Genomic DNA, 26,374 nt, shown 5'->3' on the forward strand with positions numbered 1-26,374 from the left:
CTTCTGAAGCACAAGATCCGTGCCCTAGAAGTGCTAATTTCCATTTTGATAGAAACCATCCTTCAGGCTCAGATTCCAGACACTTAATATGGGCAAGTGTGAATCCATGGATGCAGCTCCCCCAAAATCAAGCCATGAAGAGGCAGCTGAATCCCACCTGGTTTGGACACCTAGAGCTGGGCTCTCTGTTCAAGGAACTCATCCAGCCTTCCTCTGGATTCATTAAAACATGGGGGCCCTTTGGCACATTGTCTACTCCCTCTGATTTAGTGTTGTCCACAAACTTGAGAACTCACAAATTTTGCATAATCAATCAAGAAAGAATTGGGCCTGGTGGTTTACCAGACTGAAACTTCCCAGGTTTTTAATGCTTACTTTCATTTTACTGAACTATATTTTACCATTTTTTTTCTTTGGTTGGGGGCTTTTTGTTTGTTTTTTGTTTTATGAATTACACTTTTCTTATCCCCACTGCTTTTTTTACTTGGGTTTCCCCTCTTCATCACTTCTTTCATAATACACACAGTTGTGCAATTCTCTAGGAATGCTGCTGTAAGGAGTCTAGCATATATGACTAGGGGAGAAACTGTAATGCCAATAAAGCAATATGACATAAAACAATGCATTCTTTTTGTAATGCATTTGAAATTTAAAAAATTAAAAGTATGAGACAGCATTTTCTGTTATAATACATTTTTTGGTCCAAAATAAGATGTGATTAAAATCAAAGATGTCAAGCTTCTGCAAAGGATATTATACCTTATAATTTTTTTGTGGATTTACAAACTCTCAAGATAAAAATTCATATGACATCCAATTAAGAACCCTGTACTGTTGGGGGTTGTTTCTTTCCCTTTTCCCTCTGTGGAATTTTCCCCATTGTCATGCTAAGATACCTGTTGACTGGGCCCTGGTGACAAGGGGGAGGAGAGAGAGAAGAGGGACACCCCGCGAGATTGAAACATCCAGAAGAGGAAGCGGAAGGCTGGGCCTGGGTCCCATTTCCCCCTTGGAGTTGGGACGAGAAGGACGATCGCCGCCTGTGTTGCATTCCTGCCATGCCATCGCCGGGAGCCATCCTCACTGCTGTGGGACCCTGCCCTGCTGCCTTCTCGCTGGAACCTGCCACCTTCCAGCACTCTGCTGAGCCCCAGGACCCACACCGTGAGCGGAGAGCTCTCTCCATCTCTCTCTGTCTCTCCCTGGGACAGCTCTGCCATCACCCCCAGCCCTCCTGCAGCTCTGCGGGACCTGCCCGCCCCCAGCACCGGGAACTGCAGCTCAGGGAAAAGGTGCCTGCAGCCAAAAAACACTGGGACTGAGTTACTGGTCTGTTTGTGGGTAATTTCATAGCTACTGTTGTTCTTGTTTGTCTTGCTAGTTGCAGTAGTAAAGAACTGTTATTCTTACCCCCATATCTTTGCCTGAGAGCTCCCTTAATTTCAAAATCCTAATAATCGGAAGGAAGGAAGGAAGGAAAGAAGGAAGGAAGGAAGGAAGGAAGGAAGGAAGGAAGGAAGGAAGGAAAGAAGGAAGGATCACATTTTTCAGTCCAAAGGGAATCTTCTGCTTTCCTTAGCAAACAGCTGTCTTTCAAACCAGGACATGTACTTTCATGATATTTATATTTACAGTTATTTCCAGGAATGAAGGATTAATTTAAGGAGTAATGCATGTCCTTATCTTTCCAATATCATTTAAGCTTTGAGCATTTAATATAAAGATTTGTATTAATAGTTGCAGAAGATTACAGTGGTTAAGTACTTCAAAGGCCTACACTTGGTCTAACATGTTTAAAACAATGACTCTAAAATTGAAGAAATGTCTTTGAGGCAGTGGGGCAGGAATGCAATTCTGCACACCTCTTTTTTTTTTTTTTTTTTTTTTTTCCCCCAGTAACAATCTCAGAATTAAAATCAGTACTCAATAATATCCTGGGCTCCACATTGTTGCCTGAACTATGTCCTCTCCTTTCCCCCAACAGATTTACTAAACAGTTTCAGGAAATAAATGCAAACAGGTGAAAACTAATTCTTTTCAGTTCTTTCAGTAAAGTCAGGCTCTTGAATATTACTCTTTGGTTCAAAAATTCAGAAGTATGTAAAGCACAATTTTCAAGCTTTTGAAAAATAGCAAGGAAAAGAAAAGGAAAAAAATAAGTTTATTGAAGAATTTCTTAAGTATGTGGAAGAAATTCCCTTCCAAAATGTTAACATAGCTTCTAACACTCCCTCTTAGAGCTAAAAATCTCCACTCTTCTCCCTCCTTCCTCCCCAATAACTGAAGTAGATCTGGAAATTGATTTTCCTGAACAAGAATTTAGAGTGAAAAATTCCACCACAAACACCTGGAACAACCCAAATCTTCTATTTCATTTCCACACTAACTTAGGTTTGCTCCATTTTTTCCTTCAGGGCTCCTTTCACCTCCTTATTCCTCAAACTGCAAATGATGGGATTCAATAAAGGAGTCACCAGAGAATAAGAAAGGGAGAGGAATTTATCCACAGATGCACAGTAGCTGTATTTTGGCCGCAGGTACATGGAGCCTGCAGTGCCATAAAAAACAGTCACAACCAGGAGCTGTGAGGAGCAAGTGGAAAACGCCTTCTCCTGGCTCTCAGCTGATGCCATGTGAAGAATTGTGGAAACGATACCAATATAGGAATAAATGACCAGTGAGAAAGGACTCAGAATAGCAAAGACAGCCACCACAATGACCTGGATTTCACTTGGGAGAGTGTTGCCACAGAGCAGGTCCAGGAGAGGCTGAATCTCACAGAAGAAGTGGTCAATGGCACAACCACACAAGGGTGAGCTGAAGGTGATGAGGGTGTGAACTAAGCCCTCAGCAGTTCCACAGATGTAAGCTCCAACAACCAGGCTTCTGCAGACCCTGCTGCTCATGATCATTGTGTAATGCAAGGGGCAGCAAACTGCAAAATAACCATCAAGGGACATGGCGGCCAAGAGAAAACACTCAGCAACTCCAAAGAAAAGGAAGGAAAACATCTGCATTGCACATCTTGTCTTGGAAATACTCACTGTTCCCACCATCAGGTTCTCGAGAATACTTGGGATAATGACAGACAAATAGCAGATATCCCAACAGGACAGCTGAGTGAGGAAGAAATACATCGGGGTGTGAAGGCGATTATCACTGTTTGTTATCAAAGCTATCACTGTGTTCGCCATCAAGGTGAGAATATGAAGAGATAATAAAACTAGAAAGAGCAAAGGGTGTAAAGGAGAGGTTCCAGAAAAACCCAGGAGTCTGAATTCACTCAATCCACTGAGGTTCCCAAGGATCATCCTTCTCTGGTGCCTTGCAGAGCTCTCCTCGTTTTAGTGTCCAGCAGCCGATGAAGCTGCAAACAGCCGGGCAAATCTGCAGTCAGAATACAACTGCCTGCTTGAACAGACAGAAAGAGGACTGGAATTTAGATACTACTCAGATTTTGAGAAGATCTTCTGAAAAGATTATAAAAGCTTCGAAAGAAAATGAGGCAGTCTTATGCGTTTTGTTTCTGTCTATTTTTGACTGATTCTTCTTTCATAGCATTGCCTTCAAAGGCTGTATATTCACCACTCTCTTCAAACGCTCAGCTACCACTTTTACTCTGTAGAAAAAGAAAACTTGTTGTGGCAGAGATCTTTTCATGGACTCATCAGTTCAAGTCTCAAAAATCATCAGTTGCAACATTTGAATATAACAAAGGTAGTTTCTCCTGTTGTGGAGTGTGGTAGAAGAAGAGAGAGGATAGGAAAAAACCCCTAAATGTTGAGGTCTCCAGGAAAGCTTTCAACTCTGAGCACTGTGCAGTGAAGCAGAAGAGAGGTTTGTCCACAGCTCTTTATACTACATCTATATAAAGTCCACTGAGACTGGCTAGTGCTGATTGGAGCAATAAGGAATAGTTGTTAAGAGGTTGGATAAATATGATGCACGTGTATGAGCTGATTCACAGCCACCTCTAGTTTTACAGAACTTGCAAATGATTTCTATATAAACCCAGATATCCTACAGAACTATCAAGATCTGGTTTTACTTTGCAGTAATTACTATTACTTCATAATGCAGCCAGATTAATGACAGAGTTGCCACACAGGCTTACCATACTTATGCTTTCTCAGCAAAATTTGAAGGTGAAACAAAGATGCAGCCCACATTCACTTGGGGATAAGGGACAAAAGATTCACTCTTTGCCAATCTTAATTTTTATTTCCCTGTTGATGTCCAGATCATTACAAATAAAAATTAGTTTACCTTGATCTATTTCCTGGCATACCTCATCGCTCGCAGATTTGAAGGACCCTTTTTAGGGTATCATGAAGAAGTATGCAGGCTATAGGTTTTGCTAAGGCACTGCTAATCCTCCTTGGCTTTATGATCCTCTGCTGCCAGATACTTCCCCTGCTTCTGCTACTGTGTACTACAGTCTGCTGAAACATGCCCACTTTAAACCATTTGGGTGTCTGTACCCATATTTCCTTTCTGGGTCACACCATCAGTGACTCTGCCGTAGAGGAACCCAAGACAAAGGAGTGTGTATTGATGCAGTCCTCACATATATTTTGGGATAAAGTTGCACCAAAAAGATCATTCTTGCCCACAAATTAACATCTAGGTTCCCCTACTCCTTCTTCCGAAGGTTTGTCATTAATCAGAAAGATTAAAAGAACACCAGCAACAACAATAATCCCCATCCAACCAACCAACCAAAAATCACCCACTTTCTTTGCCACATCTGCTGCAGCAAACAAGGATTTAGTATTCCAATTATTTCTTTGGCTAAGATTTATTTGACAGATGTGCCCACCAAGCAGTCAGACCATCTTTCACAGCACAGACCAACTCACTCAATGTTATCCACTACCAGCAGATATTCCCATTGTGCTTGGGAGAAGGCTCAATAAGCAAGGCCAGGCATGGCTGTTGGTCTTCATTTAATTTTATGAAATCCTAGTCCAATTTAGTGATGGAAGGTGATACTGCTCCCTGCAGCCCTCCCTTTACCAGTGTTTTTACTAATACTTCTCCCAACTTCCATGGTGGCAAAAAGAAAATCCCTTTCCCCTTCCACCATGTAATAGAATCATCAGATCATCGAATATCTCACGTGGGAAGGGACCCATAATGCTCATCCAGTCCAACTCCCTGCTCCTTGCAAAAGTTATCAGTGAGTGGAGAACAGACCCACTCCACACAAAGTTTGCTACAGAAGCCCTCCTGTCAAGTCAGCAGGTACAGGAAGGACACTTTTGTTTTCTAAACTCCTCAGAGAGAAGTCTGCATGCAGCTGGGTCCTAGCCCAGCCCCAGACTCTTCAACAGTTTCTATGCAAAGGGTTACAGAGGTGTAATTGAGCCTGTATACAACTGTGCCCCGTGGGATTAAAGACAGCAAACCAAATCTATTGATATAAATAAAATTAAGAATTCATTTAAATTGATTGCAATCATTAAGCAAAATAACTTGATCACAATTATTTGTTACATAGCATCGGCAGCCTTACTAACATAACTAACATAGTGGAACTAGCATAGTAACACACCCTAACTAACTACTAGTGTTACAGTACAGTGCACTATCTTGGAAGCAACAGAGAAGCAATTCTATGAAATCAGGCAAAACAATTACGTAGAGATTGATGTCACTCATCCAACAACCATGAGCAAACCTATTTTGCTCAGCCATGAGAAGTGACCTTCAGGGCTTTCCCTGCTCAAGGGAGGGATATTCACACACCTTAGGGAGGTATGCTAGAAATCCTTGTCATGCAAAAGTGGGACTGCCCTTCTATAGCATAACCTGACTGGCTGCCTCTGATACATTTTTACATTAGGTTTTGGCAGGTCTATTCAACAAAATAGGCTTTGCTGCTGAAGAAGGTACTAGCACCACTTTGGTTTCTCCCATGTGACCCGTCTGACTCTCACTTCCATGTGAAGGCCTGGACATCCTTGCTGCTCCTGCCCTCAGATCAGGGATTCTCTGTTTGCATGTCCTCATGGTGTTGGAAATGATAGAACTTTACAAATACCTTTTCTAATTCATTCTTTTAATTCAGTTTTCTAATTACTTCTTTTAATTAATCATGAGCCGTGTAATTTTCCACTCTGTCATATGCCACTGTAGCCAACATTTAGCAAGGTTTGCCATAAGCTGCTCTAGTGGGAACACAGCTTGGGAAAAGCCCTGAAGCTTTACGTTTTGCTAAAACAACTGTAATTAACCTTGATATGCATCAATGGTCTCAGACCTGGAAGAGGCATTTTATGGCTGAATATGGACTCAAGGAATGTAGAATTTCTGAACCACATGGACACTGTGCAGAACCCAGAGATAAAGAGGGAACTAACAAAGGTAATTCAGCAATTGTGCTGGAATGCCACTGTTCTCATTTCAGACAGGGTAGAGTTAATTTCTTTATTTCGGTAGCTCTTACAGTGCTGTGTTCTGGATTTGCAATGAGAATGGTGTTGATAATACGCTGAAGTTTGGGGTTTTGCTCAGTCACGTTTGTCCTGAGTCAGGGACATTTTGTTTTCTCATCTTCTGCTCTGCCAGTGAGGAGGCTCACAAAAGAAACTGGCAGAGAGCACAGCTGGGACAGGTGACCTGAACTGCCCAGAGGGACATCCACACCACACAGCATCATGCCTGGAATATAAAGTGGGAGGAGTTGCCCAGAAGGGCACTCTAAGAAAGGAATGTGTGCTTCCTGACACTAAAAGTAGCATTAGAGAGCTTAATTTATCCTGATGTTTTCAGTGACAGTGGTGACATGATAGTTTGGTCAAGCTGGTCTCAGCATTCTTTAACACTACAAACAGGAGGCCCTCCTTGCTCAAGCCATTCCTGCTAAGGTGTAGACAGGACACAGCTGGAGCTGCTGTATCCCTGCTCAGGCAGAGCATCCTGCCCCAGCTGGCACAGCTCCCTGAGCACTGTGACACTCCCAGTCCATCACTTCACTCTGGAAAAGCCCCACTCTTCAACAGGACAGACGTCTAACCCCCCCTCCCCTTCTCAGAATGTGGCTGGAGATTCCTCCTTTGAGTGGGGACACCCAGCAAGATTTCACCTTGAGACTGAGAAAAAGAGACATTGGCAAGGGTAATATCAGTCTGTACTTAACATTTATTTTTCTAGCTTTAATTAAAAAATTGCTTCAATATTGATTTCAACTACTGACCTATATTAGCAGCAAAAACTATCTACACTGTGGAATGAAGAATTCTAATTAAAGCCTATTACTCTAGTCACAAGCATCATCGCCCATATAAACCAACTGTTTCTTCATCTTTGAGAAGAAAAAAAGGGCACCTGTGATAAAAAACTCAGTGCTAATCTTCCCTTCTGCTTCAGCCAGAGCCAAAATCTGACTGCAGCACTCCCATAGTGCCCCGAGCTCTTCTCAGACGTGCACCTCTTGGCCATGGGCACCCTCCTCTTCCTCGCCGAAGGGCGCTGGGCTGCGTGCTGCACAAACCGGCTGTGGAGATCATAGCCCAGCTCTGGGGATCTCCTCCGCTCCCTCAGCCTCGCTTGGGATTGCTCCTGAGCAGCCCTGAGCACAGGAGCCTGCTTGAAGCTGGTGTTGGAGGGCCCTGAAGCTGCATTATCCCCTGGGGCTCTGTCACAATGGGGAGAACTTGTTCTCCTCCTCTTCCTCTTGCTCACAGAGGGGTGCTGGTCGTCTGTGCACTGCACAAAGCGGCCGTGCAGGTCAGAGCCCCGCCGTGGGGATCTCCTCTGCTCTCTGCACCTCGCTCGGGTTTGCCTCCGAGCAGCCCCGAGCTTGGGAGCCTGCTTCAAGCGGGAGCTGGGGGGCCCTGGAGCTGCTCTATCCACAGGGATTTCATCAAAACATGGGGAATGTGTTGTCAGCCTCCTCCTTTTCCTCGCTGAGGGCTCGTAGTCTTTGTGCTGCACAGAGGGGCTGCAGAGGTTGTAGCTGCCCTGCACGGATCTGCTCATGTCCCTCCGCCTCAGCAGGACCTGCTCCTGAGCAACCCCGGGGCCAGGAGCACACTGCAAGCTCCTGTTGGAAGGTCCTGAAGCTTCACCATCCCTGGCAGTGGCGCTACAACTCGGAGGGCCCGTTCTCCTCCCTGCTGTGTGGTCCCAGTCCGTGCTGACCCCAGAGCAGCTGTGGCCATCCCTGCCCGACAGCGGGGATCTGCTCCGGTGCTGCTTCCTGCCAGCGCCTTCCATGCCCAGGGCCATGTCCTGCAAAGAGAGCTGTGGAGAGTTCCTGCCCTTCTCTCCTGAAAGGACCAGAGTCAGTGGGGATCTCCCAGGAGTTCTGGGAGGGGACATTTCTGAGCCTCCTAAAGGCTCTTCCGGAGGGCTGCCAAGGCCAAAGGGCCAAAGGGGCACAAATGGGATGGAGGCAGCCGGGGTGCTTGGAGAAGAGGCAGCACTGTGGCTGTGAAGAGTGCTGCAGGGTGAGAGGGGGAAAAGGAGAAATGCTGAGATGCTAGAAAGAGATCCACTGCTCCTCTAGTGCACTGACCCTCCTCCCCAGAGTTACCTTCGTGCTGCCAGGCAAGCCCTGTGGGCCAACAGGAGCCACCTGCTCGCTGCTGGCTGCCCACTGAGGAAGGAAGGAAGGGGCATACGGTGGTGCCAGTGAGGAAGAAGCCCTTTCTCCAATTTTCAGATCCGAACACCTGGAGAAAAGAAAAGAATGGTCTCAGTTTGGGGCTGTTTTTGCAGCCCTCTCTGGGATTCGCTCATTTCCTTGGAGAGGTTTCTATGACAGAGAGAAGATTTAACCAAGGCCACTAATGGAAATTTTAGCTAGAGTCTTCTCACCAAGTCTACTCCTATCTCAGATAAACCTCATCTTTATACCTTCTAGACCCTCATGTGAAAATTCACACGCTTGCTTGGGTTGGAAGGGATCTTAATGCTCATTTTGTGCCACCCCGCTGTCATGGACAGGAATACCTCACAATAGACAAGGCCCCTCCAAGCCCTGTCCACCCTGGCCTTGAAAACCTCCAAGGATGGGGCACCCACAGCTTCTTTGGGCAGCCTGTTCCATGCTCTCACCAGCCTTCCACTCAAGCATTTCTTCCTAATATCTCATGGAAACCTGCCATAATGGGTCAGCTGAAAACTGATACCCTTCATCCTGTCCAACCCTTCCTGATAAAGGCTCCCTCCCCATCTTTCCTGGCAGGTCCCTTTAAGTTCCCTCACTCTTTTCTACAAAAGTCTAGCATCACAGAGCAGGCAAGTAGCAGGCTACATCAGGGCAGCAGCCTGAAGCACAGACATGGGGCAGCACAGGTTCCACAGCACTGAATGAAGCTGGTAGTAATTGCCTTTGGTGAGAAATCTCTGCATTCTCTGCACTATGAGAAGCAAACCAATAGACAGGGAAAAGGACACATCTTCTGAACGTATCTGAATGCTGCTTATTACCTGGCATAAAACAGCAGGTAGGCTTGCTGCCTGAGAGCTGTGTCAAGGCAACGAAGCTCCACAGACTCATCATCCATCAGGTACCACAGCCCATTGCTGGCCTGTGAAAAAGAAAGGACGAGGATCTCTGCATGGTTTCTCACCAAAAACACAGGCAGAAAACTACCTAACAAAGAGTATGTCAAAACAAATCCAGTCCAGCCCCTAAAGACATCTCCTGCCCCAAAACCTTGGCTGTCAGTAACACCGACAGCAAAGTTTCTCTTCCTCACACACATTTTCCCCATTGGCAAGGAAAGAAAAAAGGAAGGAAGGACATTGCTGACTACCTTTGTGTAGCAGAAATAGTGTCCTGTATGACAGCTGACCCCACTGTGCACCAGGACAGCATACAAGGAGTAACGGAGGGGTTCTCCCTCTGCCTGGGACATGTACGGGCGAAGATCCAGGTACTCGGGGTACTTCACAACCTGCACAGACACCAGCAGGGCTCAGAAGTGACCCTGACCTATGACACAGAATAGCCTGCCACATCCAGGGGCCAGAGGTGTGTAAATACATCTTTGGGGCTCACAAGCAGCTGGTTTTCCATAAAGCACACCATCACAAAGGTGTAATGCTTTGAGTGGCAGGAAACTGTTCTTGGCCAAAGCAGCTCTGCTGGAGAAGAGCGCTTGCCTGTCTTCCCAAGGGAATTCTCTCCCCAGAAGGGAACATGACGAACCCAAGACCAGTGCCTTGGCACAAGCTCAGGGAAATCTGCTCCAGGAAGAGAAAGCTGCACACCGGCTGTGTACAAACCTTGCTGATCTTCCTACCGGTGAAACAGTCAAACCTTTTTAGACACACCGTGAGAACCTTGGGTGCGCAATGGACTGTGAACTTCTTGAAGGCAGCAACATTCTTCTTACACCTTGAAACCAAGCACAGAACCCAGTGCTGAAACGCACCCAATCCTCCCCCAGGGTGGCCAGGCAACCTGTCCTGTCTCACACAGCTTTTGCTATTCTAAGGCTATTCCCTGCTCTATTTTAAAGAAGCTGCATCTCCTCTGTGTGCAGCAAAGCTCCATGAGAAGATGACTTCTGCTCAATGACATGCAACTCCCTCACACAGGATCTGCTGGTAATATGTGCTTAGTAATCATCTTACGTGTTACATTTGTAGCAGTTTTCACCATCCAGGTGCTCGGGTCTCACAAAGTCCTCCAGAGCTGCAGTGAGGGTAGAGGCTGTCTGCAAGAGTGAGAAATGAGCACACTGAGCTGCAGGAAATTGCCTCACCCAAACAACTCCCACGAGCTGACAAGCAAACCCCTGCAGCTGATGCTGAAGAGACCCACCATGAAGCTGTCCAGAAGGAGACAGAAAGAGAGTGGGATGCTGAACATCTCCCTGTGTCCCAGAGGCTCCCGGAGCCATCAAGAGCTCCCTCCCCGTACCACCACACCACTCACATCAACTCATGACACTATGCAGGGGCATCAGTGGTGCAAACAACCCAACCCATCGGCCTGGGAGCCAGACAAGTGTTAGGGGAGGGCAAAGCAAAGGGGGATGAGGATATAGTGAGGGTGCAGAGAGGATAATGCTGCTCGACCAGCTTAAAGACAGCACCTACAGAGAGACCAGTGCCATGGCCTCTGCAGGAGGACACCATCCATTCCCCTTCCCACCCACCACCAAGATCTCTTGTGCTCACAGCACACATTTTGAAGACAAATGTGCTGACTCTGGAAAGCTGCAAGGGCCTTGGCATGTCTTGAAGCACAACTGCAAAAGCTTCTTACTCTGATATCCAAAGGGATATCCAGGAAGGCCTCGTAGGAGTCAGAAACGGCTTTGCAGCTGACGCAGGTGACTGGAAGGAAAAATCCAAATGCTCAGCAATGGGAAGCTGACTGACACTGCCCATTTACACATTGTACCTGTCCCAGCAGACCAACTGTCAGGCACAGGCAGACAGAAGGACACAGGCAATGTCAAAGAGAGTAAGAGTTGAGGAAACATACCTCTGGATCTCAGAAAGCCTCCAAAGATTTGAGAGACAATGGTAGTGGATTGAGATGAGAGGTCCAAGCTGGAAACAAGTGGGAAGACAGAGCATTATCTCCGGCAAGAGTTTTGCTTGGCCTGAAAGCCCAGGGTTTAGGTTTCCCTTGATGGGAGCACACCAAGCAGTGCAAAGGGCTCAGAACTTGGTGAGGGTGATTTGCTTGTGCTTACTCGCTGCTTTCACTCAGACAAGCTGTCTGCATGGCATTGACAGTACAGCACAAGAAGTCATGGGCATCTTCCTCCCTGCCGGGCTCCAAATGTTCTCCTATGCCTAAGAAAGAAGGTTTCAGTTCTCTCATAGAAGGAGGGAAGGAAACCTGTTCAAGCACCTGGTACGACTTACGTTTGAAAACCTTGAGGACAGCCAAAGGCAGGATGGCACTGACAGGGGAACGCAGGACCTTGTTCACGTGTGCTTCCATGATGCACATCATGCAGAAACCCTGCTGGTGACCTGAAGAGGGACACAGGGAAGGTCCTTAGGTTAGCAAAACATCCACAGCAGTGGGATACTCCTCCTCTTGCACTGCCACTCCACTCCAATACTCCACTCCTCCCAATGTCCCAATGGTCCCAGGGCATTTTAGTGTGCAGAAAATCTTCAGAGAGGGATGGTAAACCAAGAGCTTTCTGTGCAATAAGCACAGAGGGTTTAACTTGCAGGAATAAAGACTGCCAGGGAGAAAGAGGTGTTTTCATTAAGGGTAAGGCAGCAGGCTAGGACAAGTGGGTTCTAGGCTCCAGTGTTCAAAGAGTACAGACTCATGGGGCTGACAAAGGGCTGCTGTTGTCTGAAATCAAATTTTACATTCTGGGAATCTGGGACTTGATGAAGAGATTTTCAGGAGATGCTCCTAAAAGCACTCACAGGCCTGGCTGTGCTCTTGGGACAGCAGGTAGTTGGCCAGTGGGGGGGTGTAGGTCAGGCACTGCAGGACAGCGTTGAGGAAGCACGTGTTGCCCACATTGAAGAGGCCTGCTCCAGCACTCTGTCTCTGCTGCCAGACCATGCAAATCTTCTCTGGTGGGAAGAGGATCCTTTTTGGAGGAGCTATTCCCTCGGCGATGACTGCAGAGAAATTCCATTTGGAAAGAGATGAGGCGAGGAAAGAAAGCATATTTAAACTTTGAGCTTTCTACACAAGCAGTCAGGACAACCAGCTCAAACCTTCAACTCAGTATCAGGGGAAGCCTAGCACTGCCATTGAAATTTCCTGATTTGGAAAGGTCTGTTCCCCTGCTTACTTTGCCAAGAGTCCAACAAGCCCCAGCTCTGATTTCTGGGCCTCAGGGTACCTTGCCTTCTCACCAGAGCTCTAGACTGGATTATCAGGTCAAGCTTTCCCTGATTCTAACTGACTGTAACTTCTTGAAAACAAGCAAGTACTGAGCACAAAAGGCAACTCAAGGACCTGTCAGACCTCCCTATGAGCAATGATGTTTCAAAGTCTTCTTCACCGTGACAAAAGGTGTTTTCCTGGGACTAAACAACCTGGGTCAGTCTGGCTATTCTCAGCAAACATCCCAGACTTCACTCTAGCTTGTGAGCACATCCTTCTGGGATCTGAGCACCAGTCATGTCAGCTGTCTGTGGGGAGTCACAAAGTCCAAAGCTGCCAGTGAAGCTGGTACTCACAGGAATTGTTCCCTGTTGTGGCCATCGTCCCTCTCAGGAGCAGCGGGCAAAGCTCTGGATGACCAAGGACGTGCTCCAGGAAGGGATCAGCATCAATCCCCTCACCTGATTGCAAAGAAATGACTACATCTCACCAAAGGAATAAAAACTCCAAAGAAATACAACCTATGGAAAGAACAGCATTTGCCATCAAGAGTTTCAGTGGTGATTGAGCCAGCTGCTGAACTGCAGGCTCACAGCTTTGTGATCAGTGACAGAGCCCCAGGAGCTTCAAAGGTCCTTCTGAAGTGCTCCAGTGCATGTTACCTTCTCTGAGGAGGCCCTGCTGCTGTCACAGCATCAACAGCAGAGCTCTCTGGCTTTTCCCTCCTCTGCAGGAGTGACCAGCTTTCAGCCACTAACTTAACTACAGCCTTTGCTGCTCTCCTTCTGTCCCACTCCTTCCTGCAGTATCCAAGGTGGGCTTTTTGCCACTCTGGGCTCAGCCCAGCCCCTCAGACTGCACTCACCCCTTACTTACCTATCCTAGGCTATAGTAAAGGAAAGAGAATCAGCAAAGAAGAACTCTAGCCTAGCCTGTATGTGGACAGCCTACGAAGGGGCAACAGCTCAGCCTTCAGCTAGGAAGGTATAAGCAGCCTAGACTTTTCTCTCCTTCCTCTATGATCTATCCCAAGAGTCAAATCATAATTACCTGTGAGAGGACAAAAGCTGAAGGGGACAGTAAACAATAAATCTGCTTGAAAGGCAGAGAGGTGCGTAGCACGGGAATAAGCTGAGCTATCCTGAAAACCTGCTGACACGTTAGCCTGCTCTCAGGATACTGAGCCCTGGGCAGGTGAGTCACAATCACTGGAGAGGTGCCACATCGCTGCCCCTCAGTGACATGGGGGCACACAGGGATGGATCCCCTTGAGGTCACAGAAGCACATGGCTCCTGGGCCCTGGAACCACATGGCTCCTCTCCCAGGTGGCAGTCACTGGGACTCCCCCTGTCCTCTGATGCACAGGGGTTCACTGGCTGGCAGGGCCTCCCCTGAGTGAAGGATCAGTGAACTCCTTCCCCAGAGCACAGAGCCCAGTGAGCAGAGCCCTGCCCAGAGCTGTCACAAGCCAGGTCACACTTGTGTCTGGCCCTCAGGCTGCCGGGCATTTCTGTTCCACTCCACTCTGTTCTTCCACTGGCCTGTGCCTGTGAGACTCCTGTGCAAGGCACCCAAGCTCTCAGAGGGTCCTTTCCAGTGAGTTTGGTGTGCCCCCAAGGTGCACCCACAGGCTGACCCTGGGCTGGCCCCACCAAAGGGACCCCCAGAGGCTGCACTGGGTGAGCCTTGGCTGCCAGGGCCCCAGCCTCTCCTGGGCAGCTCTTCAGCAGCTTCACATTCACTCCTTCCTCCAGGCTGCCTTGGATCCGACACAGCTTTAGCCACATTCCCACTCAGGATGGCTGGAGGCACTTTTGTTCCTGCTGCATTTGACCAACAAGCTTTTGGGCCTTGCGGCAGGCAGTTGCTGTTCCTCGGGCTCCAAAGAGGCAGCTGGTTGCTATTCACCCCTGATGCCTCAGGATTGTAGCTTTTGTATTTTTCATAGATTTGCAATCCTGCCATTCTTATGCGTGTGACTCCAAACTCCATGCACAGTGTGAGCTACTGCTTCCCCATTCTGCTCAGACACAGCAATTCCTGCCCAGGCCTGGCAATCAAGGACCCCTCACTGCCTCAGGCCCCAGGAAATGGAAACAAAAGTGAGTTGGGGGTGAACAAACTGAAGGTAAATGACTTCATTACCTGAAGCTGTCATTGGAAATAAACCTCCAATAGGCAAATGGACCAAACTGAGAAAAGGATGAGAAGCCGTGACCCACGGTCCATTTTGGAGTGTAGCCCCTGGGAGGCTTTGTCTGCCTGAAATGTTCCTGAAGGCCCTTCAATAAATATTGATATTGATATTGATATTGATATTGATATTGATACTGATATTGATGTATGGAATTTATTTATTCATTAGATATATCTGCTTTTGATTCCCTTGGCTTTGTGTGGCCTGTGCTTTTAGGAAGCCCATGGAGGCATCAGCTGCAGTGTCAGGGAATGAGTGGCTGCTGCAGGCTCCCGGTTGTTTGGCCATTGCTCAGGTGACAGCACACCTGGTGCAGGTGAGGAGCAGGGTGGAGGCTCCTGGCGGGCCCCGAGCCAGGGCTGGGGCACGGGGCGGATCTGTGCTGCTCTGCCGGGTGTGAGCACAGCAGAGAGGGGGAGCAGGGAGGCGGGAGCTGCCAAGGGCTGGAGAAGCGCAGCTGAGTGCCGGGCTCAGGCGGACACAGGGGCCCGGCTGGGAGGTGCTGAGGAGCAGGGCACGGCAGTGCTGGCAAACAGAACCGTACCGAGGGGCTTGAGAAGGCTGGCACAAAGCAGGGTGTGAACAGCCCCGGGCTGGGTGGCTGCAGAGCCTGAGGCAGACAAAAGCATTGGGACCTTCCGCTGAGAAAGGAGAGCTGCAGCAGTGGGAGACAGAGGAGAAAGCCCAAGGAATGCAAGGAAGTGATGTCAAAAAAGAGCTAGTTAGACAGACAGAGAGTAAGGACAGAGGAAGATGGAAAGAAAGACAAAGAGCAGAGAGGGCACTGGCTGGGGAAAGAATAAAACCTGATTCAGACAAAATCTGAAATGGCAATTATTGGTTTGGAGAATTTAGCATGCTTTACTGTACTATTTTAAAATGAGAGCTCAGTGTCTAGCATATCCCTTGTAAAGATGTAGTATGTATTAGAAATACCTAGATGTAAAACTTTCTATCTAGAAAAACTAATTTTTCACCGTATTATGTCTAGACGTGCAGTGCAAAACAAAAGACTTACTCAGATTTAAGAACTACAGTCTTTTCTGCCTTTTTGTATTTGTGTTTTATTTTATTTGGTTTTTACTGCCAATTTACTGCCAATCTAGAGTTTACAATGTTTTCTGGAGCACCAAGGGCATGAGAGTCACAAAATTCCACGGGCTGGCTATTCTAGTGACAGCAGGAATCACTGGTGCAATCTGCTGGGTGTTTAACCTATGACAATTATTCCCAAGTAGCCTATACTTCTATTGCCAGACGGAGTCAGGTTTCTACCATCTGTAGTTATGCAGATACAATGTAAGCATTTACAGAAAGCTAAATTCAAAATCCCCTTTTCCATTCAAAAGATGAAAATAAGCAAGTTGTGGACACATTTAACCTCTTCCGTGAAATTCTGAAAGGATGATTAATTGTCTCTGGATATTCCTGTGAGCCCAAGCGTGTGTTTTCATGTTTCCGTCCCGCACCTCTGTGCTCCAGACCAGCACAAGGATCCTGGCACAGAGCTGGAACTCTGCACTGGATTTAGTTGTGTTTATTCTGCACCATGGTTGGTTTGATTCTCCCCTGGCTCTCCTGTCTGTCACAGTAAGGCTTTCCCATTCAGTGCTCTGGAGCCTGAAATCAGATCAGGTGGGGTTAATTCAGAGTTTTCTGGAACAATACTGAAGATCTGTTCCAACTGGAGGAATTAGGACAAGTTTTTCACCTGTACACTTTCTCTCAAAGTGAGCACCTTGCTTCAAGAGGCAACTGCACAGTCAGATTTCTAGCATCAGCTGAGACCAAGCTCTGCTGTAAAGCAGACTCATTTTGTTCCGTGCAAGTAGTCTTGGGCAAATGAAATCATTCACAGAGCCTCAGGGTTCATAGATCTTCAGGTAACTTGAGGGCTAAACACCTCTCTTGAAACAGCTGAGATTTGCAAATCCTCGTCACCATACTGATCCCACAAATGTGGGTTCTCTGAGCTTTGTTTTACAGTTTCAGTCAGAAAGGAAGTGAAGGAGAGGTTGATTTTTGTTTTTATCATTGACTCTCTGCTTTCTCATCCTGTCCAAGGTACCACCACCCTTTCTTCCCCAGCAGAGACCAGGAACACGCAGCTTCCCCTGGAGGGGACTCAGTCCTGTAAGTTCTTCTGCATGCCTGCTATTCCAGGCCTTGAGGACAGCACTCATCTGCAAAGACTCCTTCTGAAGCACAAGATCCGTGCCCTAGAAGTGCTAATTTCCATTTTGATAGAAACCATCCTTTAGGCTCAGATTCCAGACACTTAATATGGGCAAGTGTGAATCCATGGATGCAGCTCCCCCAAAATCAAGCCATGAAGAGGCAGCTGAATCCCACCTGGTTTGGACACCTAGAGCTGGGCTCTCTGTTCAAGGAACTCATCCAGCCTTCCTCTGGATTCATTAAAACATGGGGGCCCTTTGGCACATTGTCTACTCCCTCTGATTTAGTGTTGCCCACAAACTTGAGAACTCACAAATTTTGCATAATAAATCAAGAAAGAATTGGACGTGGTGGTTTACCAGACTGAAACTTCCCAGGTTTTTAATACCTACTTTCATTTACGTGAACCATATTTTACCTTTGTTTTTTTGTTTGGTTGGGTGGTTTTTCGTTTTTTTGTTGTTTTTTTTTTTTTTTAACGAATTACACTTTTCTTATCCCCACTGCTTTTTTTACTTGGGTTTCCCCTCTTCATCACTTCTTTCATAATACACACAGTTGTGCAATTCTCTAGGAATGTTGCTGTAAGGAGACTAGCATATATGACTGGGGAGAAACTTTAATGCCAATAAAGCAATATGACAAAAAACAATGCATTCTTTTTGTAATGCATTTGAAATTTAAAAAATTAAAAGTATGAGACAGCATTTTCTGTTATAATAAATTTTTTGGTCCAAAATAAGATGTGATTAAAATCAAAGATGTCAAGCTTCTGCAAAGAATATTATACCTTATAATTTTTTTGTGGATTTACAAACTCTCAAGATAAAAATTCATATGACATCCAATTAAGAACCCTGTACTGTTGGGGGTTGTTTCTTTCCCTTTTCCCTCTGTGGAATTTTCCCCATTGTCATGCTAAGATACCTGTTGACTGGGCCCTGGTGACAAGGGGGAGGAGAGAGAGAAGAAGGACACCCCGCGAGATTGAAACATCCAGAAGAGGAAGCGGAAGGCTGGGCCTGGGTCCCATTTCCCCCTTGGAGTTGGGACGAGAAGGACGATCGCCGCCTGTGTTGCATTCCTGCCATGCCATCGCCGGGAGCCATCCTCACTGCTGTGGGACCCTGCCCTGCTGCCTTCTCGCTGGAACCTGCCACCTTCCAGCACTCTGCTGAGCCCCAGGACCCACACCGTGAGCGGAGAGCTCTCTCCATCTCTCTCTGTCTCTCCCTGGGACAGCTCTGCCATCACCCCCAGCCCTCCTGCAGCTCTGCGGGACCTGCCCGCCCCCAGCACCGGGAACTGCAGCTCAGGGAAAAGGTGCCTGCAGCCAAAAAACACTGGGACTGAGTTACTGGTCTGTTTGTGGCTAATTCCATAGCTACTGTTTTTCTTGTTTGTCTTGTTAGTTACACTAGTAAAGAACTGTTATTCCTACCCCCATATCTTTGCCTGAGAGCTCCCTTAATTTCAAAATCCTAATAATCGGAAGGAAGAAAGGAAGGAAGGAAGGAAGGAAGGAAGGAAGGAAGTAAGGAAGGAAGGAAGGAAGGAAGGAAGGATCACATTTTTCAGTCCAAAGGGAAGCTTCTGCTTTCCTTAGCAAACAGCTGTCTTTCAAACCAGGACATGTACTTTCATGATATTTATATTTACAGTTATTTCCAGGAATGAAGGATTAATTTAAGGAGTAATGCATGTCCTTATCTTTCCAATATCATTTAAGCTTTGAGCATTTAATATAAAGAGTTGTATTAATAGTTACAGAAGATTACAGTGGTTAAGTACTTCAAAGGCCTACACTTGGTCTAACATGTTTAAAACAATGACTCTAAAATTGAAGAAATATCTTTGAGGCAGTGGGGCAGGAATGCAATTTTGCACACCTCTTTTTTTTTTTTTTTTTTTTTTTTTTGCCCAAGTAACAATCTCTGAATTAAAATCAGTACTCAATAATATCCTGGGCTCCACATTGTTGCCTGAACTATGTCCTCTCCTTTCCCCCAACAGATTTACTAAACAGTTTCAGGAAATAAATGCAAACAGGTGAAAACTAATTCTTTTCAGTTCTTTCAGTAAAGTCAGGCTCTTGAATATTACTCTTTGGTTCAAAAATTCAGAAGTATGTAAAGCACAATTTTCAAGCTTTTGAAAAATAGCAAGGAAAAGAAAAGGAAAAAAATAAGTTTATTGAAGAATTTCTTAAGTATGTGGAAGAAATTCCCTTCCAAAATGTTAACATAGCTTCTAACACTCCCTCTTAGAGCTAAAAATCTCCACTCTTCTCCCTCCTTCCTTCCCAATAGCTGAAGTAGATCTGGAAATTGATTTTCCTGAACAAGAATTTAGAGTGAAAAATTCCACCACAAACACCTGGAACAACCCAAATCTTCTATTTCATTTCCACACTAACATAGGTTTGCTCCATTTTTTCTTCAGGGCTCCTTTCACCTCCTTATTCCTCAAACTGCAAATGATGGGATTCAATAAAGAAGTCACCAGAGAATAAGAAAGGGAGAGGAATTTATCCACAGATGCACAGTAGCTGTATTTTGGCCGCAGGTACATGGAGCCTGCAGTGCCATAAAAAACAGTCACAACCAGGAGCTGTGAGGAGCAAGTGGAAAAGGCCTTCTCCTGGCTCTCAGCTGATGCCATGTGAAGAATTGTGGAAACGGCACCAATATAGGAATAAATGACCAGTGAGAAAGGACTCAGAATAGCAAAGACAGCCACCACAATGACCTGGATTTCACTTGGGAGAGTGTTGCCACAGAGCACGTCCAGGAGAGGCTGAATCTCACAGAAGAAGTGGTCAATGGCACAACCACACAAGGGTGAGCTGAAGGTGATGAGGGTGTGAACTAAGCCCACAGCAGTTCCACAGATGTAAGCTCCAACAACCAGGCTTCTGCAGACCCTGCTGCTCATGATCATTGTGTAATGCAAGGGGCAGCAAACTGCAAAATAACCATCAAGGGACATGGCGGCCAAGAGAAAACACTCAGCAACTCCAAAGAAAAGGAAGGAAAACATTTGCATTGCAAATCTTGTCTTGGAAATACGCACTGTTCCCACCATCAGGTTCTCAAGAATACTTGGGATAATGACAGACAAATAGCAGATATCCCAACAGGACAGCTGAGTGAGGAAGAAATACATCGGGGTGTGAAGGCGATTATCACTGTTTGTTATCAAAGCTATCACTGTGTTCGCCATCAAGGTGAGAATATGAAGAGATAATAAAACTACAAAGAGCAAAGGGTGTAAAGGAGAGGTTCCAGAAAAACCCAGGAGTCTGAATTCACTCAATCCACTGAGGTTCCCAAGGATCATCCTTGTCTGGTGCCTTGCAGAGCTCTCCTCGTTTTAGTGTCCAGCAGCCGATGAAGCTGCAAACAGCCGGGCAAATCTGCAGTCAGAATACAACTGCCTGCTTGGACAGACAGAAAGAGGACTAGAAGTTAGATACTACTCAGATTTTGAGAAGATCTTCTGAAAAGATTATAAAAGCTTCTAAAGAAAATGAGGCAGTCTTATGCGTTTTGTTTCTGTCTATTTTTGACTGATTCTTCTTTCATAGCATTGCCTTCAAAGGCTGTATATTCACCACTCTCTTCAAACGCTCAGCTACCACTTTTACTCTGTAGAAAAAGAAAACTTGTTGTGGCAGAGATCTTTTCATGGACTCATCAGTTCAAGTCTCAAAAATCATCAGTTGCAACATTTGAATATAACAAAGGTAGTTTCTCCTGTTGTGGAGTGTGGTAGAAGAAGAGAGAGGATAGGAAAAAACCCCTAAATGTTGAGGTCTCCAGGAAAGCTTTCAACTCTGAGCACTGTGCAGTGAAGCAGAAGAGAGGTTTGTCCACAGCTCTTTATACTACATCTATATAAAGTCCACTGAGACTGGCTAGTGCTGATTGGAGCAATAAGGAATAGTTGTTAAGAGGTTGGATAAATATGATGCACGTGTATGAGCTGATTCACAGCCACCTCTAGTTTTACAGAACTTGCAAATGATTTCTATATAAACCCAGATATCCTACAGAACTATCAAGATCTGGTTTTACTTTGCAGTAATTACTATTACTTCATAATGCAGCCAGATTAATGACAGAGTTGCCACACAGGCTTACCATACTTATGCTTTCTCAGCAAAATTTGAAGGTGAAACAAAGATGCAGTCCACATTCACTTGGGGATAAGGGACAAAAGATTCACTCATTGCCAATCTTGATTTTTATTTCCCTGTTGATGTCCAGATCATTACAACTAAAAATTAGTTTACCTTGATCTATTTCCTGGCATACCTCATCGCTCGCAGATTTGAAGGACCCTTTTTAGGGTATCATGAAGAAGTATGCAGGCTATAGGTTTTGCTAAGGCACTGCTAATCCTCCTTGGCTTTATGATCCTCTGCTGCCAGATACTTCCCCTGCTTCTGCTACTGTGTACTACAGTCTGCTGAAACATGCCCACTTTAAACCATTTGGGTGTCTGTACCCATATTTCCTTTCTGGGTCACACCATCAGTGACTCTGCCGTAGAGGAACCCAAGACAAAGGAGTGTGTATTGATCCAGTCCTCACATATATTTTGGGATAAAGTTGCACCAAAAAGATCATTCTTGCCCACAAATTAACATGTAGGTTCCCCTACTCCTTCTTCCTTATGTTTGTCATTAATCAGAAAGACCAAAAGAACACCAACAACAATAATCCCCATCCAAACAACCAAACAACCAACCAAAAATCACCCACTTTCTTTGCCACATCTGCTGCAGCAAACAAGGATTTAGCATTCCAATTATTTCTTTGGCTAAGATTTATTTGACAGATGTGCCCACCAAGCAGTCAGACCATCTTTCACAGCACAGACCAACTCACTCAATGTTATCCTCTACCAGCAGATATTCCCATTGTGCTTGGGAGAAGGCTCAATTAGCAAGGCCAGGCACGGGTGTTGGTCTTCATTTAATTTTATGAAATCCTAGTCCAATTTAGTGATGGAAGGTGATACTGCTCCCTGCAGCCCTCCCTTTACCAGTGTTTTTACTAATACTTCTCCCAACTTCCATGGTGGCAAAAAGAAAATCCCTTTCCCCTTCCACCATGTAATAGAATCATCAGATCATCGAATATCTCACGTGGGAAGGGACCCATAATGCTCATCCAGTCCAACTCCCTGCTCTTTGCAAAAGTTATCAGTGAGTGGAGAACAGACCCACTCCAGACAAAGTTTGTTACAGAAGCCCTCCTGTCAAGTCAGCAGGTACAGGAAGGACACTTTTGTTTTCTAAACTCCTCAGAGAGAAGTCTGCATGCAGCTGGATCCTAGCCCAGCCCCAGACTCTTCAACAGTTTCTATGCAAAGGGTTACAGAGGTGTAATTGAGCCTGTATACAACTGTGCCCCGTGGGATTAAAGACGGCAAACCAAATCTACTGATATAAATAAAATTAAGAATTCATTTAAATTGATTGCAATCATTAAGCAAAATAACTTGATCACAAGTATTTGTTACATAGCATCGGCAGCCTTACTAACATAACTAACATAGTGGAACTAGCATAGTAACACACCCTAACTAACTACTAGTGTTACAGTATAGTGCACTATCTTGGAAGCAACAGAGAAGCAATTCTATGAAATCAGGCAAAACAATTACGTAGAGATTGATGTCACTCATCCAACAACCATGAGCAAACCTATTTTGCTCAGCCATGAGAAGTGACCTTCAGGGCTTTCCCTGCTCAAGGGAGGGATATTCACACACCTTAGGGAGGTATGCTAGAAATCCTTGTCATGCAAAAGTGGGACTGCCCTTCTATAGCATAACCTGACTGGCTGCCTCTGATACATTTTTACATTAGGTTTTGGCAGGTCTATTCAACAAAATGGGCTTTGCTGCTGAAGAAGGTACTAGCACCACTTTGGTTTCTCCCATGTGACCCGTCTGACTCTCACTTCCATGTGAAGGCCTGGACATCCTTGCTGCTCCTGCCCTCAGATCAGGGATTCTCTGTTTGCATGTCCTCATGGTGTTGGAAATGATAGAACTTTACAAATACCTTTTCTAATTCATTCTTTTAATTCAGTTTTCTAATTACTTCTTTTAATTAATCATGAGCCGTGTAATTTTCCACTCTGTCATATGCCACTGTATCCAACATTTAGCAAGGTTTGCCATAAGCTGCTCTAGTGGGAACACAGCTTGGGAAAAGCCCTGAAGCTTTACGTTTTGCTAAAACAACTGTAATTAACCTTGATATGCATCAATGGTCTCAGACCTGGAAGAGGCATTTTATGGCTGAAGCTGGACGTAAGGAATGTAGAATTTCTGAACCACATGGACACTGTGCAGAACCCAGAGATAAAGAGGGAACTAACAAAGGTAATTCAGCAATTGTGCTGGAATGCCACTGTTCTCATTTCAGACAGGGTAGAGTTAATTTCTTTATTTCGGTAGCTCTTACAGTGCTGTGTTCTGGATTTGCAATGAGAATGGTGTTGATAATACGCTGAAGTTTGGGGTTTTGCTCAGTCACGTTTGTCCTGAGTCAGGGACATTTTGTTTTCTCATCTTCTGCTCTGCCTGTGAGGAGGCTCACAAAAGAAACTGGCAGAGAGCACAGCTGGGACAGGTGACCTGAACTGCCCAGAGGGACATCCACACCACACAGCATCATGCCTGGAATATAAAGTGGGAGGAGTTGCCCAGAAGGGCACTCTAAGAAAGGAATGTGTGCTTCCTGACACTAAAAGTAGCATTAGAGAGCTTAATTTATCATGATGTTTTCAGTGACAGTAGTGACATGATAGTTTGGTCAAGCTGGTCTCAGCATTCTTTAACACTACAAACAGGAGGCCCTCCTTGCTCAAGCCATTCCTGCTAAGGTGTAGACAGGACACAGCTGGAGCTGCTGTATCCCTGCTCAGGCAGAGCATCCTGCCCCAGCTGGCACAGCTCCCTGAGCACTGTGACACTCACAGTCCATCACTTCACTCTGGAAAAGCCCCACTCTTCAACAGGACAGACGTCTAACCCCCCTTCCCCTTCTCAGAATGTGGCTGGAGATTCCTCCTTTGAGTGGGGACACCCAGCAAGATTTCACCTTGAGACTGAGAAAAAGAGACATTGGCAAGGGTAATATCAGTCTGTACTTAACATTTATTTTTCTAGCTTTAATTAAAAAATTGCTACAATATTGATTTCAACTACTGACCTATATTAGCAGCAAAATCTATCTACACTGTGGAATGAAGAATTCTAATTAAAGCCTATTACTCTATTCACAAGCATCATCGCCCATATAAACCAACTGTTTCTTCATCTTTGAGAAGAAAAAAAGGACACCTGTGCTAACAAACTCAGTGCTCATCTTCCCTTCTGCTTCAGCCAGGGCCAAAATCTGACTGCAGCACTCCCAGAGTGCCCCGAGCTCTTCTCAGACGTGCCCCTCTAGGCCATGGGCACCCTCCTCTTCCTCGCCGAAGGGCGCTGGGCTGCGTGCTGCACAAACCGGCTGTGGAGATCATAGCCCAGCTCTGGGGATCTCCTCTGCTCCCTCAGCCTCGCTCGGGATTGCTCCTGAGCAGCCCTGAGCACAGGAGCCTGCTTGAAGCTGGTGTTGGAGGGCCCTGAAGCTGCGTTATCCCCTGGGGCTCTGTCACAACGGGAAGAACTTGTTCTCCTCCTCTTCCTCTTGCTCCCAGAGGGGTGCTGGTCGTCTGTGCACTGCACAAAGCGGCCGTGCAGGTCAGAGCCCCGCCGTGGGGATCTCCTCTGCTCTCTGCACCTCGCTCGGGTTTGCCTCCGAGCAGCCCTGAGCTTGGGAGCCTGCTTCAAGCGGGAGCTGGGGGGCCCTGGAGCTGCTCTATCCACAGGGGTTTGATCACAACACGGGGAATGTGTTGTCAGCCTCCTCCTCTTCCTCGCTGAGGGCTCGTAGTCTGTGTGTTGCACAGAGGGGCTGCAGAGGTTGTAGCTGCCCTGCACGGATCTGCTCATGTCCCTCCGCCTCAGCAGGACCTGCTCCTGAGCAACCCCGGGGCCAGGAGCACACTGCAAGCTCCTGTTGGAAGGTCCTGAAGCTTCACCATCCCTGGCAGTGGTGCTACAACTCGGAGGGCCCGTTCTCCTCCCTGCTGTGTGGTCCCAGTCCATGCTGACCCCAGAGCAGCTGTGGCCATCCCTGCCCGACAGCGGGGATCTGCTCCGGTCCTGCTTCCTTCCAGTGCCTTCCATATCCAGGGCCATGTCCTGCAAAGAGAGCTGTGGAGAGTTCCTGCCCTTCTCTCCTGAAAGGACCAGAGTCAGTGGAGAACTCCCAGGAGTTCTGGGAGGGGACATTTCTGAGCCTCCTAAAGGCTCTTCTGGAGGGCTGCCAAGGCCAAAGGGCCAAAGGGGCACAAATGGGATGGAGGCAGCCGGGGTGCTTGGAGAAGAGGCAGCACTGTGGCTGTGAAGAGTGCTGCAGGGTGAGAGGGGGAAAAAGAGAAATGCTGAGATGCTAGAAAGAGATCCACTGCTCCTCTAGTGCACTGACCCTCCTCCCCAGAGTTACCTTCGTGCTGCCAGGCAAGCCCTGTGGGCCAACAGGAGCCACCTGCTCGCTGCTGGCTGCCCACTGAGGAAGGAAGGAAGGGGCATACGGTGGTGCCAGTGAGGAAGAAGCCCTTTCTCCAATTTTCAGATCTGAACACCTGGAGAAAAGAAAAGAAAGATCTCAGTTTGGGGCTGTTTTTGCAGCCCTCTCTGGGATTCGCTCATTTCCTTGGAGAGGTTTCGATGACAGAGAGAAGATTTAACCAAGGCCACTAATGGAAATTTTAGCTAGAATCTTCTCAGCAAGTGTACTCCGATCTCAGATAAACCTCATCTTTATACCCTCTAGACCCTCATGAGAAAATTCACACGCTTGCTTGGGTTGGAAGGGATCTTAATGCTCATTTTGTGCCACCCCGCTGTCATGGACAGGAATACCTCACAATAGACAAGGCCCCTCCAAGCCCTGTCCACACTGGCCTTGAAAACCTCCAAGGATGGGGCACCCACAGCTTCTTTGGGCAGCCTGTTCCATGCTCTCACCACCCTTCCACTCAAGCATTTCTTCCTAATATCTCATGGAAACCTGCCATAATGGGTCAGCTGAAAACTGATACCCTTCATCCTGTCCAGCCCTTCCTGATAAAGGCTCCCTCCCCATCTTTCCTGG

The 26,374-nt window shown here is 46.5% G+C and overlaps 2 protein-coding genes across 2 annotated transcripts; both read right to left on the bottom strand.

The window, feature by feature from the left end:
* Positions 1-2,387: 2,387 nt before the first annotated feature.
* Positions 2,388-3,311, bottom strand: LOC134053193 (olfactory receptor 10C1-like). Its single transcript, XM_062508062.1, has one exon. It carries the CDS (start codon positions 3,309-3,311, stop codon positions 2,388-2,390), a length of 924 nt encoding a protein of 307 aa, XP_062364046.1.
* A 16,273-nt stretch (positions 3,312-19,584) lies between these two features.
* Positions 19,585-20,490, bottom strand: LOC134053297 (olfactory receptor 10C1-like; the record flags this gene model as incomplete). Its single annotated transcript, XM_062508239.1, has 1 exon — positions 19,585-20,490. A coding segment is annotated over exon 1 (906 nt), but the record flags the coding sequence as incomplete, so codon positions are not given.
* Positions 20,491-26,374: the final 5,884 nt, after the last annotated feature.

The sequence above is a fragment of the Cinclus cinclus genome, chromosome 24, assembly GCF_963662255.1.
Source record: "Cinclus cinclus chromosome 24, bCinCin1.1, whole genome shotgun sequence".
Taxonomy (NCBI): domain Eukaryota; kingdom Metazoa; phylum Chordata; class Aves; order Passeriformes; family Cinclidae; genus Cinclus; species Cinclus cinclus.

Coding starts and splice junctions, on each gene's coding strand:
- LOC134053193 (XM_062508062.1), bottom strand. CDS start 3,311: ATGATCCTTGGGAACCTCAGTGGATTGAGTGAATTCAGACTCCTGGGT.